Source organism: Mobula hypostoma, chromosome 2 (genome assembly GCF_963921235.1).
Source record: "Mobula hypostoma chromosome 2, sMobHyp1.1, whole genome shotgun sequence".
Lineage (NCBI taxonomy): Eukaryota > Metazoa > Chordata > Chondrichthyes > Myliobatiformes > Myliobatidae > Mobula > Mobula hypostoma.
In genome coordinates this window covers 164931813-164952304 of record NC_086098.1, presented here as the reverse complement: position 1 = coordinate 164952304, position 20492 = coordinate 164931813, and the positions used below count along the sequence as shown (strand labels likewise).

The 20492-nt window shown below is 48.8% G+C and overlaps 1 protein-coding gene across 5 annotated transcripts in view; it reads right to left on the bottom strand.

Moving 5' to 3' along the window:
• The window catches only part of LOC134342639 (potassium voltage-gated channel subfamily KQT member 2), a 149414-nt gene that overhangs the window by 15470 nt on the left and 113452 nt on the right, over nucleotides 1-20492 (bottom strand). For 3 of the 5 annotated variants that reach the window (XM_063040996.1, XM_063040997.1, XM_063040999.1), the window contains 3 exons: nucleotides 12725-12833; nucleotides 12102-12233; nucleotides 3751-3852 (listed from right to left, as the gene is read on the bottom strand). In XM_063040996.1, the coding sequence (XP_062897066.1) occupies nucleotides 3751-3852; nucleotides 12102-12233; nucleotides 12725-12833 (343 nt within the window). The remainder of the gene's footprint in view (nucleotides 1-3750; nucleotides 3853-12101; nucleotides 12234-12724; nucleotides 12834-20492) is intronic. The other 2 variants (XM_063041000.1, XM_063041001.1) reach the window with 1 other exon arrangement.

Below are 20492 nucleotides of genomic sequence, written 5' to 3'. Positions count from 1 at the left end.
AATTTGAGAGGGAGAAGGGAAAATCGGAAGTGTCAGTATTGCAGTTGAACAAAGGGGACTATGGAGCCATGAGGGAGAAGCTGGCCAAAGTTGACTGGAAAGATACCCTAGCAGGGATGACAGTGGAACAACAGTGGCAGGTATTTCTGGGAATAATACAGAAGGTGTAGAATCAGTTCATTCCAAAGATTCTAAGGGGAGTAAGGGGCGACCATGGCTGACAAGGGAAGACAAGGATAGTATAAAAATAAAACATAAGTATAACATAGCAAAGATGAGCGGGAAGCCAGAGGATTGGGAAACTTTTAAAGAGCAACAGAGGATAACTGAAAAGGCAATACGGGGAGAAAAGATTAGATACGAAGGCAAGCTAGCCAAGAATATAAAGGAGGATAGTAAAAGCTTCTTTATGTACGTGAAGAGGAAAAAATTAGTTAAGACCAAAGTTGGGCCCTTGAAGACAGAAATGGGTGAATTTATTATGGGGAACAAGGAAATGGTAGACGAGTTGAACAGGTACTTTCACTAGGGAAGACACAAACAATCTCCCAGATGTAATAGTGGCCGGAGGACCTAGGGTAACAGAGGAAATGAAGGAGATTCACATTAGACAGAAAATGGTGTTGAATAGACTGATGGGACTGAAGGCTGATAAATCCCCAGGGCCTGATGGTCTGCACCCCAGGGTACTTAAGGAGGTGGCTCTAGAAATCGTGAACGCGTTGGTAATAATTTTCCAATGTTCTATAGATTCAGGATCAGTTCCTGAGGACTGGAGGGTAGCTGATGTTATCCCACTTTTTGAGAAAGGAGGGAGAGAGAAAAAAGGGAATTATAGACCAGTTAGCCTGACATCAGTGGTGGAGAAGATGCTGGAGTCAATTATAAAGGATGAAATAGCGGCATATTTGGATAGCAGTAGTAGGATAGGTCCGAGTCAGCATGGATTTATGAAGGGGAAATCATGCTTCACTAATCTTCCGAAATTTTTTGAGGATGTAACTATGAAAATGGACAAGGGAGAGCCAGTGGATGTAGTGTACCTGGACTTTCAGAAAGCCTTTGATAAGGTCCCACATAGGAGATTAGTGGGGAAAATTAGAGCACATGGTATTGGGGGTAGGGTACTGACATGGATCATAAATTGGTTGGCAGACAGGAAACAAAGAGTAGGGATCAACGAGTCCCTTTCAGAATGGCAGGCGGTAACTTGTGGGGTACCACAAGGCTCGGTGCTGGGACCACAGCTATTTACAATATACATTAATGATTTAGATGAAGGGATTAAAAGTAACATTAGCAAATTTGCAGATGATGCAAAGCTGGGTGGCAGTGTGAAATGTGTGGAGGATGTTGAGATAATGCAGATGACTTGGACAGGTTGGGTGAGTGGGCAGATGCATGGCAGATGCAGTTTAATGTGGATAAAGGTGAGGTTATCCACTTTGGTGGCAAGAACAGGAAGGCAGATTACTATTTGAATGGTGTCAAGTTAGGAAAGGGGAAGTACAACGAGATCTTGGTGTCCTTGTTTATCAGCCACTGAAAGTAAGCATGTAGGTACAGCAGCCAGTGAAGAAAGCTAATGGCATGCTGGCCTTCATAACAAGGGGAGTTGAGTATAGGAGCAAAGAGGTCCTTCTGCAGTTGTACAGGGCCCTGGTGAGACCACACCTGGAGTATTTTGTACCGTTTTGGTCTCCAAATTTGAGGAAGGACATTCTTGCTATTGAGGGAGTGCAGCAGAGGTTCACGAGGTTATTTCCCGGGATGGCGGGACTGTCATATGTTGAAAGATTGGAGCGACTGGGCTTGTATACACTGGAATTTAGAAGGATGAGAGGCGATCTGATTGAAACATATAAGATTATTAAGGGATCGGGTATGCTAGAGGCAGGAAACATGTTCCCAATGTTGGGGGAGTCCAGAACCAGAGGCCACAATTTGAGAATAAGGGGTAGGCCATTTAGAACGGAGTTGAGGAAAAAGTTTTTCACCCAGAGAGCTGTGGATCTGTGGAATACTCTGCCTCAGGAGGCAGTGGCGGCCAATTCTCTGGATGCTTTCAAGAAAGAGTTAGCTAGAGCTGTTAATGATAGCGGAGTCAAGGGATATGGGGATAAGGCAGGAAGGGGGTACTGATTGTGGATGAACAGCCATGATCACAGTGAATGGCGGTGCTGGCTTGAAGGGCCAAATGGCCTACTCCTGCACCTATTTTCTATTGTCTATTATTCAAATACTGCAGGATTGCAGCTTTACAACGGTTTTATCAAAGGTGGAAATGTTTTTAGTTCATCAGGATCAAGCTAGGGAGCAGCACAGAACCGTAGCAGTTAGCACAGCGCCTTACAGCACCAGCTGTAAAATTGGGGTTCAATTCCTGCTGCTGTCTGTAAGGAGTATCTTCATTCTCCCTGAGACCATGTGAGTTTCCTCCAGGTGCTCCAGTTTCCTCCGACGTTCCAAAGATGTACAGGTTAGGGTTCATGAATTGTGGGCATACGATGTTGGTGCCAAAAGTGTGGTGACATTTGCAGGCCACTCAGCACAATTCTCGCTGATTTCATTTCACACAAACGACACATTTCACTGTTTGTTTCAATGTACATGTGATAAATAAAACTCATCTCTTATTCAGAGATATTTAGAAACAGTTGGAAAATTTGTCCTCTCAAGCACCTCGAACCAGCTGATAAGAATCCAACTTGAGAGCTGCTCTTCAAGTTCGTTTAACGTATGAAGAGTGTTTGATAGCACTGAGCCTGCACTTGCTGGAGTTTAAAAGAATGAGGGGTGATCTAACTGAAACCTATCGAATGGTGAAAGGCCTTGGTAGAGTGGATGTGGAGAGAATGTTTCCTATAGTGTGGGAGTCTACGACCAGAGGGACCTCAGAATAGCGGGACATCCCATTTGAACAGAGATGAGGACGAATTTCATTAGCCAGAGGGTGGTGAATCTGTGGAATTCATTGCCATAGATGGTTGTGGAGGTCAAGTCATTGGGTATATTTAAAGCGGAGGTTGATAAGTTCTTGATTAGTAAGTGGATCAAGGGCTACAGGAATGTGGTCAGGAGAAAGGGGCTGAAAGGGAAACTAAATCAGCCATGATGGAATGGCAGAGCAGACTCAATGGGCCAAATGGCCTAATTCTGCTCCTCAAACTTATGCAGAACAGTGCTGGAAGGGTCTAGTGGTTGGGTGGACAGAGGTTGTCTCTGCCCTGGGAATATTTCTATATTCCTTTGCCCAAGGCCTTTAATTCTGGTAGTCCACCGTTTATCCAACACAAGCTACGGCATGCCAGCATTGCATGGCTCTCCAGACGGAAGCAGCTGACATGGGTCCCAGTGCCCTTGCCTGAAGGGCAGTCCATGCTTCATTCAACCACATGCTCTCATGCAGCACCAACCCTAAAGCTCTGATATGGTTTGGTTCCTGTTCAGTCCCCAGCAGCAGGATCACAAACATTCCCAATTGCTTAAAAAGAAAGCAAAAAGCGTTGAGAATTCTGCAGCACACTGCAAGCAATAACAGCTAAACCCCTTCATCAGACACTTCTCTGACCTCAACCTAGACTCTTGCATAGTGCTGAGGGATCTTGAATTTAACAAAATAATTAGAGGATATTTTGAATAGATCTTACTGTTTTTGTGAAGCAGGTGTATTCTTCTAGAAGGGGTTTGGCTGTTTGAATATATAATTCTTGAGTGAAAAGAAAGAACATTCTGTTGATGAGTCCTAACCTAGGAGAGTATTGGATTGAATCTTTGGAGGTGGTGAGGACTCCTTTAAGCTTCTTATGCCGGGGAGTTGAAGGGGGTGGGGGGCCCACAATCATATCTATCCTGGCAGAGTAAATAAGAGAGAACAGCAGCAAATTGCACAGTGAAGTAACGTGAGGAGACAGAAGGAATTCGTATCATCACAGTCAGAGAAAAAGCCAACCCCATGGCAGGCATGTCAAGGGCTGATGGAGAGGTTGGGTAAGGAACCATTTGTCAGTGAGAGCTCCAACATTTGGCTTTCTTCAAAGGAAGGATGAAACGATCAGTTTCCATTGAAGATCAACAAGGCAGCCCTAAATCATGGGCTTTGAATTGGTGCACCTTACTCCCAACCCCACCACCACCACCCTGTGATAGACACAGGAGAATCCGCAGATGCTGGAAACCTGAAGTTGCACACACACAAAATACTGGAGGAACTCAGCAGGTCAGACAGCATCTATGCAGGGAATGATTGTCCCCTTCTTTTCCAGTCCTGACAAAGGGTCTTGGACCTAAATGTTGATTGTTCATTCCTCTCCATAGATGCTGCCTGACCTGAGTTCCTCTAGCATTTTGTTGTTGCTCACTCTGTGCTTGTACATTTCTGCTCTTGTTCATTCACCCACCAATGTTGGTAAATGTAGACCAAGGGTGAAGGTTATGAGTCAAGAGTAGAAGTCAAAGAGAGAGTGTGAAGCAGAGTTTGTGACTAAGGGTCGCTTAGCTCAGGGACAAAGGACGAGGCCTCCACAATGTGAAGAAATGAGACTGATGACCTACCACTGGCCATGCCACAGTCTGCTGGTGGTCTCAGTATCACTTCCTCGAATGTATCAGTGTGCCTCAGAGCCAACAGCTGTAAGCCCCACACTCCCAGGCTTTAACTCTCCTCTCTCTCAATCCACCACAGGACACCTTCAAAAGGCAATGCCTCAAAAAGGTGGCATCTATCATTAATGATCCATCATCCAGGACATGCCCTCTTCTCATTGATACCATCAGGCAGGAGGTACAGAAGCCCGAAGACACACAGCATTTCAGGAACAGCTTCTTCCCCTCCACCATCAGATTTCTGAATAGACAATGAAAACTACCTTGCTGTTTTTGCACAACTTATTTAATTTAAATACATACTTTTTATTGTACTTTTTAGTTTTTTTATTATTATGCACTGCAAGGCAACAAATTTCATGACATCAGCTGGTGATATGAAACCCGACTGATTCTGACACTACTTCAGACCGCACGATTATCTTTGCATTGTTCTGCTGTTTTTAGCTTGTCGTATTGACACCACATTTGCTCTGTGAGCTTTTTGCAAAAAAGGAATTTCATCGAACCCTGGTCTATGTGACTATAAACTCATCTGAATCTAACAAGCACGGAAATATGAAAATCTGCCAAACCTTTGCAAGGGTCCATACCAAAAAGTATTGTTTTAATCGTGTTGCAGATACAGGGCTTTGCTTCTCTGCATGTGACACTGGCTCACCTCACAAGATAGTGGGTGTTTTATTGGCTGGAGATCTCCCCAGGTGCCCTCTGCCTCTCACCTTCAACTCTCACTAGACTGTGCGTGTCAGTGGGCTGGAGCCCTCCACCTCTCACCAGACAGTAGGTGTCAGACTGCTGGAACTCTCTCCAAACTGAAGGCATGTGCCCTCTGCTCTCACCTCCGACCACTCTTGGGCATCAGCCATCCAAATCATTCCCCATTTGTACCAACACCGACGTCAGACAGCCCTAAAATTGCTGGTGAAGGTGACGACTCTTCTACCAGGGAGCATGGAACGGGATTCATTCCTGTCATTGAAATGAATTATGCAGATGGTGGTTCTTTTAACCTGCCTTGTGTCCATTCTCCAGCACCCACTTACCACACCAAAACCCCTCAACCTCTGATTGATTTCCAGCTCCTGACACATTCTGGGGAACCAAATTGAGATGCCACACCCTCTGCATAAAGAACATTTTTCACTAGTCCTCACCTGCAGCGTTTTGAATTGAAGGATCAGCGAATTTGGCCTGTAGCTTCCTATACACAGTCTACCAATTCCTATAATCACCTTAAAAACCTTAGTCCTTCACCCCTTAATCTCTCTGTTCAGATTACAAGACGGCTGCAATCTGACCTCACAATTTAACCGTTTCAGTCCTGCTAATACAAATGACTGCATGGACACCACATCCAACTCATCCTGTGGTGGGGCTCCCCACCCCCAATGGAATTATCATACGAGGACTAACCAGAGCTCAATATGACTTTAAAATAACTTGTCCAAACCTCTTTGCAGAAAAGACAACATCTCGTTAACATTTTGAACTCTCTTGTACACATAAAAGACTACTTAGTGACTCCAATCTCGATAAAACCAGGCATTGTGTATAAGAGTGAACAGCCAGCATCTGTTTCCCCAGGGTGGTGAATCTGTGGAATTCATTGTCACAGATGGCTGTGGAGGCCAAGTTGTTGGGTGTATATAAAGTGGATGTTGGTAGGTTCTTGATTAGTAAAAGTGTCAAAGGTTACGGGGAGAAGGCAGGAGAATGGGGTTGAGAGGGATAATCACCCATGATAGAGCAGACCCAATGGCCTAATTCTGCTCCTATATCTTGTGGTCTAATTTTAAGGTGATTGGAGGGAAGTGTGAGGGGGGTGTCAAAGTTCTCTTTCCCGCACAGAGTAGTGGGTACATGGAACACCCTGCCAGAGATGGTGGTAGAGGCAGATACATGAGAAACATTCAAGGGACACTTAGATAGGCACATGATGAAAGAAAAATGGAGGACTATACGGGAGGGAAGGGTTAGATTGATCTTAGAGTGGGTTAAAAAGTCAGCACAACATCATGAACTGATGGGCTGTAAGGTGCTGAAATGCTCTATGTTCATACCAATGAGAACAACTCTCTCTAATATCCAATGGATTGCCCTCAAGAGTTCACGACACTGAAACGCAATGTCCACAGCTTGGCTCCCTCATTTATCACATCAATGAATCTTAGCAACTTTAGGAAGGTACGCAAGGTACTAGAAGAGGTATCAAAACCTTCTGTTCCAAGGAAAAGAGTAGAACTGTCAGCTTTGAACAACCATGAGGCATAGAGCAAGCTGGGGCTCACTTCTTTAGGAGAGAGAGAGCTGATAGACATCAGAACTCTCTGTGATTCCAAAACATTAAGGGTAGTGGTTCCACTTGTGGGGAAGCCTAGAACCGGGATTTCCAGAACGGTATTTGGGGTTGTATTAGATGACACATTTTCATCAAGAATCAAGAAACGTTTTCAAATTGTAACAGTCAAAGGTTCCTGACCTGCCTGAACCCAATAAGTGGCAGGACAGTCAGGGAGGGATCGACCGGTGGGAAGGGGTTGGGAGGAGAGAGGGATCGACCAGTGGGACGAGGTTGGGGGGAGAGAGGGATCGACCAGTGGGACGGGGTTGGGGGAAGAGAGGGATCGACCGGTGGGACGGGGTTGAGGGGAGAGAGGGATCGACCAGTGGGACAGGGTTGTGGGGAGAGAGGGATCAACCAGTGGGACAGGGTTGGGGGGAGAGAGGGATCGCCCAGTGGGACAGGGTTGGGGGGAGAGAGGGATCGCCCAGTGGGACGGGGTTGGGGGGAGAGAGGGATCGACGGGGGGGGAGACGGGGTTGGGGGGAGAGAGGGATCGACCGGTGGGACGGGGTTGGGGGGAGAGAGGGATCAATCGGCGGGACGGGGTTGGGGGGAGAGAGGGATCGACCGGCGGGACGGGATTGGGGGGAGAGAGGGATCGACTGGCAGGACGGGGTTGGGAGGAGAGAGGGATCGACCAGTGGGACGAGGTTGGGGGGAGAGAGGGATCGACCGGTGGGACAGGGTTGGGGGAAGAGAGGGATCGACCAGTGGGACGGGGTTGGGGGGAGAGAGGGATCAACCAGTGGGACAGGGTTGGAGTGAGAGAGGGATCGCCCAGTGGGACGGGGTTGGGTGGAGAGAGGGATCGACGGGGGGGGCGGGGTTGGGGGGAGAGAGGGATCGACTGGTGAGATGGGGTTGGGGGGAGAGAGGGATCGACCGGCGGGATGGGGTTGGGGGGAGAGAGGGATCGACTGGCGGGACGGGGTTGCAGGGCGAGAGGGATCGACTGGCAGAACAGGGTTGGGGGGGAGAGGGATCGATTGGTGGGATGTGGGGGAGAGAGGAATCGACTGGCGGGACGGGATTGGGGGGGAGAGGGATCGACCGGCGGGACAGGGTTGGGGGGGGGAGAGAAGGATCGATTGGTGGGATGTGGGGGAGAGAGGGATCGACCAGTGGGATGGGGTTGGGGGGAGACAGGAATCGACCGGCGCGACGGGGTTGGGGGGGAGAGAGGGATCAACTGGCGGAACAGGGTTGGGGGGAGAGAGGGATCGACCGGAGGGACGGGGTTGGGGGGAGAGAGGGATTGACCAGAGGGATGGGGTTGGGGGGAGAGATCAACTGGCAGGACGAGGTGGGGTTGGGGGGGGGAGAGGGATCAACCAGCAGGATGTGGGGAGGGGGGGTCAATCATCTTCTTCCTGCTCACAGGAAAACACAATTTTATTAGATGGTCTCTAACCTTGTCTTTAGAGGTCAAGGTCACCCAATGACTCTATCAGCTTCCTTTACGTTCATTTCATTTTTGGTTTTGCCCAGCAAACATCTTCCACCTCAACAAGAAAAATAACTCCTAATTTGACATCTTTCACTCATTCCTTGGGTATACTATCTCTAGCAAGGATTTGTTATGAATGTAGACAATGTATATCCAGAACTCTTCCACACCAACTGCAACATGGTATAAATGGCCTGAATGATTAAGGACACTCAGTGTGCATGTCCCACGCGCATCAACATGAGCTCACATCCTGCAGAGTGAGTGTGTGTGTGTGTGTGTGTCTCCGTCCCTTCCATTTGTACGCTCCCCTCCCCCCCACCGTCTGCACGTGTGCATCTCCTCCCCCACACCCACAGAGCATGTGTGTCTCTGTGTATGCATGTTCCGCTGTGTCTCAGTAGGGGACAACATATCTAACACCGACTGAAAATATATTAAATATTCTCTATCAGTATGCCTGAACATAGTAAATTCCTACAGCCACATTTCTAGAACATAGATAATCTACAGCACATTACAGGCCCTTCGGCTCACAATGTTGTGCCGACCATGTAACCGACTCTAGAAGCTGACTAAAATTTCCCTACCGCATAGCCCTCTATTTTTCCAAGCACCATGTACCCATTTAAGAGTCTCTTAAAAGACACTGTTGTATCTGCCTCTACCACCTTTGCATTCCACGCACCCACCACTCTCCATGTGGAAAAACTTACCTCTGACATCCCCCTTGTACCTACTTCTAAGCACCTTAAAACTTTGCCCCCTCGTGTTAGCCATTTCAGCCCTGGGCTTCTTCGTCTTCTGGTGATTTTGGTCACGGTGACAGAACCCACTGCATTGATACCCCTCCCAGCAAAGGAACCAGTAAATTCCACCTGCTTCATGGGTTCCTGCCCCAATATCCTGTTGACTTCATGGTACTGTCTGACCCCTAAGGATCAACCTCTATCACAAAGGCTTCCCAGACAGCAGCAGGAGCTGGGAACATCCTCTGGGAACCACATCTCTACCAATACACTCTGTCTCTCGAACTACGAGCAACTTGCCCACAGGAGATTTCACGTGGTCATATGTTAATGAGGGGTTTCTGTTGGGCAGGAACACTGCTGTCAAACTGCGCACAGCAGCTCCCCACAGCTCCATGGTAGTGAACAGCTCCACTGGGGTCTTTGGTCCTGAAGCAGGAAGAAACGGTGATTTAACATCTCCAAAAGATGGCTCCTTCACCAGTGCACAACACCCCCAGGATCCCGGTGGGTGCATCAGAAAGGAAATGTGCTCATTCATAATTCTTTTAAAATCTTGCTCAAGATCTCATGTCTCTTACATTTAAACATTCTCCCTCATAACAGGTCAGCTTTTTTGAACTATGCTCCTAAACTGGAATTCACCAGGATGATTCCGGGAATGAAGGGGTTAACATATGAGGAGCATTTGGCAGCTTTGGGCCTGTACTCACTGGAATTTAGAAGACTGCAGGGGAGACCTCATTGAAACCTACCGACTGTCGAAAGGACTAGATAGGGTGGATGTGGAGAGGACGTTTCCTGTGGTGGGGGTATCCAGAACTAGAAGGCACAACCTCAAAGTTGAGGGGCAACCTTTTAGAACAGAGGTAAGGAGGATTTTTTTTTAGCCAGAGGGTGGTGAATCTGTGGAATGCTCTGCCACAGACTGCAGTGGAGGCCAAGTCCGTGTGTAGATTTAAGGTGGAATTTGATGGTTTCCTAATCAGTCAGGGCATCGAAGGATATGGCAAGAAGGTAGGTGGATGGGGTTGAATGGAATCCGGGATCAGCTACAATGGAATGGCGGAGCAGGTTCGAAGGGCTGAATGACCTAATTCTGCTCCTGTGTCTTCTGGTCTTATGATCTAATCAATACCTAAAACTATAAAGGATGCAGACTCAGTTGACACTTTTAAACACCAGCTCAAAACCTATCTATTTAAACTTGCTTTTAACTAACCGAATTTTGTCTTTTAGTTTCATACTCGCACTTTTTCCCATTGTAAAGCAATTTGAACGACATTGTCTGTGTGAAAAGGGCTCCATCGATAATCTATTATTATTATTATAATACCACCTAATCTGAGTTTAGAAAGAAAGGTTTTACAGGGCCGGCGAGACATCTATTACCTTATCCTATGCACCTTCTCAGCCTCTTCGGAGAGCAATTGAAATGGAACACATTAACCAGAGATAAAACCATAAGACATGGGAGCAGAATTAGGCCATTCGGTTCATTGAGTCTGCTCTGCCATTCCATCATGGCTGATTTATTATCCCTCTCAACCCCATTTTCTTGCCTTCTCCCCTTTGACACTTTTTCTGAATAGGTACTTTTACTGAATTGGTGCATGGAGCTTAGAAAAAGAGGGCTATAGGTAAGCCTAGTAATGTCTAAGGTAGGGACATGTTCAGCACAACTTTGTGGGCCAAAGGGCCTGTATTGTGCTGTAAGGTTTTCTACGTTTCTAAGTCATCAGGAACCTATCAACCACCACTTTAAATATACTCAATGACCTAATCTCCACAGCCGTCTGTGGCAATGAATTGCACACATTCACCACCCTCTAGCTAAAGAAATTCCTCCTCATCCCCGTTCTAAAGGGATGTTCCTCTATTCTGAGGCTGTGCCCTCTAGTTCTGGACTCATTCACTATAGAAAACATCCTCTCCACATCCATTCTATCTAAGGCTTTCAATATTCCAGGTTTTAATGAGATTCCCCCCTCGTTCTCATTCTTCCAAACTCCAGCGAGTACGGGCCCAAAGCCATGAGGCACTCCTCATTCCCAGAATCATTCTTGTAAAACCTCCTCTGAACCCTCTCCAATGTCAGCACATCTTGCCTTAGATAAGGGGCATGAAACTGTTCACCGACTCTGAGTATGATTTGACTAATGCCTTATAAAGCCTCAACGTTACCTCCTTGCTTTTGTATTCTAGTCCTCTCAAAATGAATGTGAACATTGCCTTTGCTTTCCTCACCACTGACTCACAGATATGGTCTTACAATACGATAACAGGCCCATCGGCCCAGGTCGCCCATGCTGACCAAGGTGCCTGCCTGAGGGGATCCTATTTGCAGATGTTTGCCCTCTATCCCTCCGTTAGCCTGTGGGTCTATGTGTCTGAGCCAGACTGCGGCACTAACCCTCCTCGATGCTGACTCTGTAACCTGAGCACTATGGTACTACACTCCCTAAAACCTTTCCCTGAGTAAAGACAGAACAGCTGGCCACACAAGCAGCCATCGGCTGGCTAGATAAGGTGGATGTGCAGAGGATGTTTCCTATGGTGGGGGTATCCAGAACTAGAGGGAGCAGCCTCAAAATTGAGGGGGATCTTTTAGAACAGAGGTAAGAAAGGATTTTTTTAGCCAGAGAGTAGTAAATCTGTGAAATGCTCTGCCACAAGACTGCAGTGGAGGCCAAGTCTATGGGTATATTTAAAGCGGAAGTTGATAGTTTCCTGATCAGTCAGGGCATCAAATGTTACAGGGAGAAGGCAGGAGAATGGGGTTTAGAGGGATAATAAATCAGACATAGTATAGCAGAGCAGACTCGATGGGCTGAATGGCCTAATTCTGCTTCTATGTGTTATGGGTATGCACTGTTGCCCGGCTGACACAGCTTGAGAGGGGTGGATGTATGGGGAGGGGGTGCAGGGAGCGGTAATGAGAGGGGGAACTTGCCTCGACTGCAGGTTTTTAATCCTAGACAACATGTCCAAGTGCCCGGCGGAGTACTGCTCGATCACATCCATCACGTCGTAAGGCCGCAGGCTCTCCTTGAACTTCCGCTTGGAAACAAGGAATCGCATAATGCTGCAAAGGAGGTTTCCGGAATGTTAGACACAAAGACAGGGGGACAGAGGCAAGGGGCAACTGGAGGAAATTCATACGGTCATGGGGAGAACATACAAACTCCTTCACAGGGGAACTGAACGGGTTGCTGGCGGTGTAGGAGCATTTTGCTGTCATACCACCCACGATAGTTCAAAGGAGATGTGCAGGGTAAGGCTCTTTTCTCCACACTAAGGGAGGAGTGGGTGCCTGGAATGTGCTGCCAGGGACAGTGGGAGAAGCAGATACAATGGAGGCATTTAAGAGGCTGTTGGGACATAAATGTGCAGGAGATGGAATGATATGGGCAATGTGGAGGTAGAAAGGATTATTACTAATTAAATAGTGGGCAGAAGGGCTCGTTCTTGTGCTGTACTGTTCTAGATTCTCTGTGCAATCCCAGGATTATCTCCAGGGGCCATCTGCACAACCCATCCCTCAGGGGCCTGAGTTAACATCCGGCCAAATCTTACCATAACGCTCTGATAGAAACTTTCAGCCCAGGGGTGAGGTCATCAGTGACAAACTCACACTGGCAGCTCCTGTTGTCTGGGATGAGCTCCTCAGGCAGGCTTCCTTGGTCTGCAAAACACAACAGTGAGCAGATGGGAAATGTGGGGCTGTGGGCTACACTGCTACCTCAGGGCAGTCTGCCTCATTATCAGCAATCTCCACAAAACCACAGCCACAGGAGGAGGCTCATTCAGTCCCTCCGGTATGTTCTAATGCCTGCTGAGACTGGGCTGGACTCTGATTTCTCCACTTGACAGTATCCACCCTCCATCGAACCCCTTTGTTCCTCAATCTGCCGTTTCGGGTCTGGTCCATCGGTCTGCTCCAGAGGAGGCCAGATACTGCAGAGATCTGCAGAACAGGGGCTGCTCTGTCCAGCTCCCTCGGTGAAAGGTTGCAACCATTCCACTGCCCTGCAGTTCCCCACAACTTGTCAGCACCCCTCTGCTGCCACAACACTCCCACAGCGTGACCGTTTTATTCAAACAAAATGAGTTTACTTACACAAAAAATTCCACAAAGTACAAACATTAATTCTTACAGTCAATTCCCTGGGGGGGGGGCACCAATCGTGGAAATCCCTCACTGTACCCATTGGGACTGCATGCACCCTCTCCAAAGATAGCTGGGCACGAACGTATCTTTGGAAAAGGGGCAGGTAGCTGGCCCTGGCAGAGCCCTCGGCTTTCCACCACATGGCCAACTCACAATCCATCCCCTTCCGAACTGGGTGCCCGTATACAAGGAGCATGGGGCTGAACTGCGACCAGAACCTGAGCAGCAGCCCCTTCAGACACTCAAACAGGGCTGCAACCTCTCACACTCCATGTACACGTGGTACACGGACTCCTCCCAGCCACAGAATGGACAGGTTGACAGAGTGTCAGTACCTGTTGCATGGTACTGCCCTAAGCAAAACCTTCCAGCCCAGCTCCCCAATGTACCGGGGAAAGACCCCTGCATAAAGAGATTTCCACTAGGGGACCTCCTCTGCTGCCAGCTTGTAAACCAGAGCAAGAAAGTGAAAGGTGTGCAGGAAGGAACATCATGGAAGAGCACGGTGGTCATCCCCGCAAGGCGGCTCATGTTATGCGGGACTCTCTCATGCATGGTATCCTGAGGCTTGCGACCGAAGAGCACTTCCAGATCAACAGGTGGTGATGCAACCAGAACCCCTCTTTCCCTGAGCCCCAACACCCACTGTGACAGGATAGGGACAAGTCCCCCTCACAGTGAGAGCACTGCCCCCCACCAGCGCAGGAGCACATAGTCTGGATGACCACATATGCTTGACAGCTCTCGGTAAAAGCGAGGCAGTTCCCTCAGGGTGGCACGGTTGATGCTGTCTGCTGCAAGCCACATGTCCTCCTGTGGACAGCGTCCCCAGCAGAGAAGGTGAGTTGCAGTACATGCCATCTCAGAGAGTGATTGCTGTACAGGTATCTCTGCAGGGTCAAGGTGAAGAGCCGCCAAGTGGGTGTGCACTCACACCAAGGAATGGCCACCCTCCGCGATCGGAAGACTCATGACCACAGCAGACACCCAATGCCTCCTATTGCTCCGGAAGGAGGCCTCCAGACACAAAAGCAGTGGGCGGGACTAAAGTCGTCAGCTGGTACCATATCACGGAGGCGACCAGCTGAGTTTTTTTTTTACAAAACTATAAAAGTTTACTTACAATGCAAATACACAAAGATACAGACAATCAATGTTTACAGGACAGTAAGTATACAAATTACAATATGGTTACTTCCATCTATAGCATGGGGGGTCCACCGCTCCCGGAAATCCCCCAAAGTGCCTGCCGAGACCACGTGCTTCCTCTCCAGGACAGCCGGGCATAAACATATCCTTGGAAAAGGGCCAGGCAGTCAGCCCGGCTACACCCTCCTCCTTCTGCCGCCTAGACCCGTGAATGTCCATCTTGGCCAGGCCCAGGACCAAGCCCACCAGGAGATCCTCCTCTCACCCGTCCCCTGCCGAACTGGGTGCCCGTAGATGAAGAGTGCGGGACTAAAGTGCAGCCAGAACCTCAGAAGCAGCTCCATGAGAAACTCAAAGAGCGGCTGCAACCTCTTACATTCCGTGTACACGTGGTACCCGACTCCTCCCGCCCGCAGAATGGAAAAGCTGGAAGGGGTGTCATTGAACCTGCTCAGGAATCTGTTGTACGGGACTGCCCAATGCAACACCTTCCAGCCCAGGTCCCCAACGTACAGGGGAAGCACCCCTGCATAAAGAGACTTGCACCGGGGACCTCCTCCGCTGTCAGTTGGCGTGTCCGGTTGGCAGACCAAGGCGAGGAAGTGGAAGGTGCGCAGGAGCAACCACACAAGAAGCACTGCGGAACAGCACGGTGGGCATCCCAGTGAGACGGCTCACGCTGTGCGGGACCCTCTCCCTCGTGGTCTCCCGAAGCCTGGGTCCGACGCGCACATCAAGCGGTGGTGCAGCTGGAGCCCCTCCACCACCCCGCACCCTCCCGACACCCACCGTACTGTGAACAGGACCAGTCACCCAGCAACCAGGGCATCATGCCCCAACGGCGCAGGAGCACCTTGCCCTGACGAGGCCAGACCCCAAACCCTCCACAGTTCCCAACAGAAGCAGGGTAGATCCCTCAGAGCGACAGGGCCGACGCTGTCCGCTGGGATCTGCGGGTCCTTCTGCAGGCAGCGCCCCGGCGAAGAAAATGTGTCAGCAGCGCATGCCATCTCGGAGGGTGGTCACAGTACAGGTATCTCTGCAGGTCCTGAGGCGGAGATCCGCCAGGGGACTGGCTGCCCTCCACAATCAGAAGACTCAGAACCGCTGCAGAGATCCAATGCCTCCTGTTTCATCAGAAGAAGACCCAACAGCCCCTTCTGGGTCCTGGACACAAATGCCATGGGTGGGACCAATGCAGACAGCTGGTACCACACCATGGAGGCGACCAGCAGATTGATAACTGAAGCTCTCGCATGAAGGTGGCTTGACCAACGCCCCAGCCAGGCAGAGATCTTGGTCTCCAAATCCTGCCAGTTCGCTGGCCAGGCCTCCGTCAAACTCAGGTAGATCTCCAAGTGGAGGAAGTGTGTGGTGGTCCACGCAAATGGCCTCAACCCCTCTGGTAGGGAGTCCACCTGCCACTGACCCACCAAGAGGCCCGCACTCTTCTCCCAGTTGACCCTTGCAGAGGGCATGGTTGAGAAGACCTGCCGGCAGTCTCACATTCTCTGCAAGTCAACAGGGTCGGTGACCATGAAGAGGACGTAACTGATGTAAGCCAAAAGGACGACCTCCATGTACAGCTCGTGCAGAACCAAAACCCTCAACCTCTTACGGAGAAAGCACAGGAATGGCTCCACGCAAACCGAGTACAGCCATCCCGACATGGGGCACTCCTAACGCACCCCCCTCCCAAAGCACAACGTGCTGTCAAGGACCCGCTCCCCTTCACTAGGCTCACCGCAGCGGCGTACAGCAGTCGGACGCAGGCCTCAAAATCTAGCCCAAGCCCGAACGCTCACAGAGCCCCAAAAGGATACTCGTGGTCCATCCTATCAAACGCTTTCTCTTGGTCGAGAGAGAGAGAAAGGCGACTGACAGACCAGCCTCCCGGCACAGGTAGATCAGATCCCGGACAAGGTGGATATTGTCTTGGATGGACCACCCCGGGACCGTGAAGGACTGGTCAGGGTGGAGCACTTCCTCCAGCACGGAGCCCAGACACTCGGTCATCGCCCAGGCAAAGACCTTGTACTCCGTGCTGAGGAGAAATACTGGGCACCAATTCTGCAGGCAATGGAGATCCCCCTTCTTTGGCACCAGGGCCATGACTGCTCTGTGCCAAGAGAAAGGCATCTCAGCTGTCACCAGGCTCTCCCACAGTTCCCCTGCATAATCAGCCCCTAGGATGTCCCAGAAGGCCTAGAAAAAATCAACAGTCAACCCATCTAGCCCTGGGGACGTGCCTTTCTGCAGCTGGTTGAGGGCTCTGGTCAGCTCCTTCAAAGAAATCGGAGCATCTAGCCACTCAACACCCCCAGGGCTAGCCTTTGGTAAGTCCTCCCACAGAGCCCTGCATTCACTCTCACTGCACAGGGTCGACGAGGATAGAGTCTCATAAAAGGAATGGACCTACAGTTTCAGTCGAAGCAAGCAGCTGAAAAGAAGGGAGTGAAGAAATCCGGTGCAAAAAGTCTTTTTTTAAAACACTGCTCGGGGAGAAGTGTCTGCACTGCGCAGGCGTGTGACATAGCACGCCAAGGTTTAAAAAGAGAAATTTTTAACGGTTCTTGTTTCAGTCGAAGTAAGCAGCTGAGAAGAAGAGAGTGAAGAAATCGGGTGCAAAAAGTCTTTTTTTTTTTAAACACTGCTCAGGGAAAAGGGTCTGCACTGCGCAGGCACATGACGTAACGCGCCAAGGTTTAAAAACAGACCACCATATACAGCGGGCAGCGGAGTGAGAGGGAGCAGAGTGGGACGGCTTTGGCTCAACAGGCTTTGGCGAGAACAGGCAAAGGCCAGGGTAGGTTCCGGTAAGTTTTGTTTTATTTGTTTAGAGTAGAGAGATTGCCAGGCAGGATGTTGGAATGTTCCTCTTGCAGGATGTGGGAAGGCAGGGAGACCTCCAGTGTCCCTGAAAACGACACCTGCAAGAAGTGCATCCAGCTGCAGCTCCTAACAAACCATGTTAGGGAACTGGAGCAGGAGCTGGATGACTTCCAGATCATTCGGGAGATTGAGGAGATTATAGATAGTAGCTACAGGGAGGTAGTTACGCCAAAGGAGCACAGCACAGGAATTTGGGTTACTTTCAGGCGAGGGAAGAGGAAAGGGCAGGCAGAGCAGGGTTCTCCTGTGACCATTCCCCTCAACAACAAGTATACCGCATTGGATACTGTTGGGGGGGATGACTTACCTGGGACAAGCTGCAGCAGCCAGATCTCTGGCACTGAGTCTGGTTCTGCAGTGCAGAAGGGAGGGTGAAAAAAGAGGAGAACAGTAGTGATAGGGGACTCAGTAGTTAGATGGACAGATAGGAGGTTCTGTGGTCGTGACAGAGAATCCAGGATGGTTTGTTGTCTCCCGGGTGCCAGGGTCAAGGATGTCTCTGATCGCTTGCATGACATTCTGAAGTGGGAGGGTGATCAGCCAGATGTCGTGGTGCACATCGGTACCAATGACATAGCAAGGAAGAGTGAGGAGGTCCTGGAGAGTGAGTATAGAGAGCTTGGTAGGAAGTTGAAAAGCAGGACCTCGAGGGTGGTAATCTCAGGATTGCTACCTGTGCCACGTGCCGGTGAGGGTAAGAATAGGATGCTCTGGAGGATGAACAAGTGGCTGAGGAACTGGTGTAGGGGGCAGGGTTTCAGATTTCAGGATCATTGGGACCTCTTCTAGGCAGGTGGGACCTGTACAAGAGAGACGGGTTACACTTGAACTACACGGAGACCAATATCCTTTCAGGGAGGTTTGTTAGTGCTGTTGGGGAGGCTTTAAACTAGATTTGCAGGGGGATGGGAACAAGAGTGCCAGAGCTGACAGTGGGGCTGGGATGAAAATAAATGATGTTAAAAGTTCAAGCAAAGCCACAAATAGAAATTATGACCTTATAGCAATTATTGAAACTTGGCTACAGGAGGGGCAGGACTGGCAGCTTAATATTCCAGGGTTCCGATGTTTCAGATGTGATAGAGGCAGAGGAATGAAAGGTGGGAGGGGGTAGCATTGCTTGTCAGGGAAAATGTTACAGCAGTGTTCAGGCAGGACAGATTAGAGGGCTTGTCTACTGAGTCCTTATGGGTGGAGCTGAGAAACTGGAAAGGTATGGCCACATTAGTGGGGTTGTATTATAGACTACCCAATAGTCAGCAAAAATTGGAGGAGCAAATCTGCAGAGAGATAGCAGGCAACTGCAGGAAACATAAAGTTGTGGTGGTAGGGGATTTTAATTTTCCACATATTGATTGGAACTCCCATACTGTTAGGGGTCTAGACGGTTTAGAGTTTGTAAAATGTGTTCAGGAAAGTTTTCTAAATCAATATATAGAGGTACCAACTAGAGGGGATGCAATATTGGATCTCCTGTTAGAAAACGAGTTAGGACAAGTGACGGAAGTGTGTGTAGGGGAGCACTTTGGTTCCAGTGATCATAACACCATTAGTTTCAACTTGATCATGGACAAGGATAGATCTGGTCCTAGGGTTGAGGTTCTGAACTGGAAGAAGGCCAAATTTGAAGAAATGAGAAAGGATCTAAAAAGCGTGGATTGGGACAGGTTGTTCTCTGGCAAGGATGTGATTGGTAAGTGGGAAGCCTTCAAAGGAGAAATTTTGAGAGTGCACAGCTTGTATGTTCCTGTCTGGATTAAATGCAAAGTTAATAGGAATAAGGAACCTTGGTTCTCAAGGGATATTGCAACTCTGATAAAGAAGAAGAGAGAGTTGTATGACATGTATAGGAAACAGGGAGTAAATAAGGTGCTTGAGGAGTATAAAAAGTGCAAGAAAATACTTAAGAAGGAATTCAGGAGGGCTAAAAGAAGACATGAGGTTGCCTTGACAGTCAAAGTGAAGGATAATCCAAAGAGCTTTTACAGGTATATTAAGAGTAAAAGGATTGTAAGGGATAAAATTGGTCCTCTTGAAGATCAGAGTGGTCGGCTATGTGCAGAACCAAAAGAAATGGGGGGGATCTTAAATGGGTTTTTTGCATCTGTATTTACTAAGGAAACTGGCACGAAGTCTATGGAATTAAGGGAAACAAGTAGTGAGATCGTGGAAACTGTACAGATTGAAAAGGAGGAGGTGCTTGCTATCTTGAGACAAATTAAAGTGGATAAATCCCCAGGACCTGACAGGGTATTCCCTCGGACCTTAAAGGAGACTAGTATTGAAATTGCAGGGGTCGTGGCAGATATATTTAAAATGTCGGTGTCTACGGGTGAGGTGCCGGAGGATTGGAGAATGGCTCATGTTGTTCTGTTGTTTAAAAAAGAATCGAAAAGTAATCCGGGAAATTATAGGCTGGTTAGTTTGACGTCAGTAGTGGGTAAGTTATTGGAGGGAGTACTAAGAGACATAATCTACAAGCATTTGGATAGACAGGGACTTATTAGGGAGAGTCTATTGGAGTTTTTCGAGGAGGTTACCAGAAAAGTAGATGAAGGGAAGGCAGTGGATGTCGTCTACATGGACTTCCGTAAGGCCTTTGACAAGGTCCCGCATGGGAGGTTAGTTAGGAAAATTCAGTCGCTAGGTATACATGGAGAGGTGGTAAATTGGATTAGACATTGACTCAATGGAAGAAGCCAAAGAGTGGTAGTAGAGAATTGCTTCTCAGAGTGGAGGCCTGTGGTGTGCCACAGGGATCAGTGCTGGGCCCATTGTTATTTGTCATCTATATCAATGATCTGGATGATAATGTGGTAAATTGGATCAGCAAATTTGCTGATGATACAAAGATTGGAGGTGTAGTGGACAGTGAGGAAGGTTTTCAAAGCTTGCAGAGGGACGTGGACCAGCTGGGAAAATGGGCGGAAAAATGGCAGATGGAGTTTAATACAGACAAGTGTGAGGTATTGCACTTTGGAAGGACAAATCAAGGTAGAACATACAGGGTAAATGGTAAGGCACTGAGGAGTGCAGTAGAACAGAGGGATCTGGGAATACAGATAAAAAATTCCCTAAAAGTGGCATCACAGGTAGGTAGGGTCGTAAAGAGAGCTTTTGGTACATTGGCCT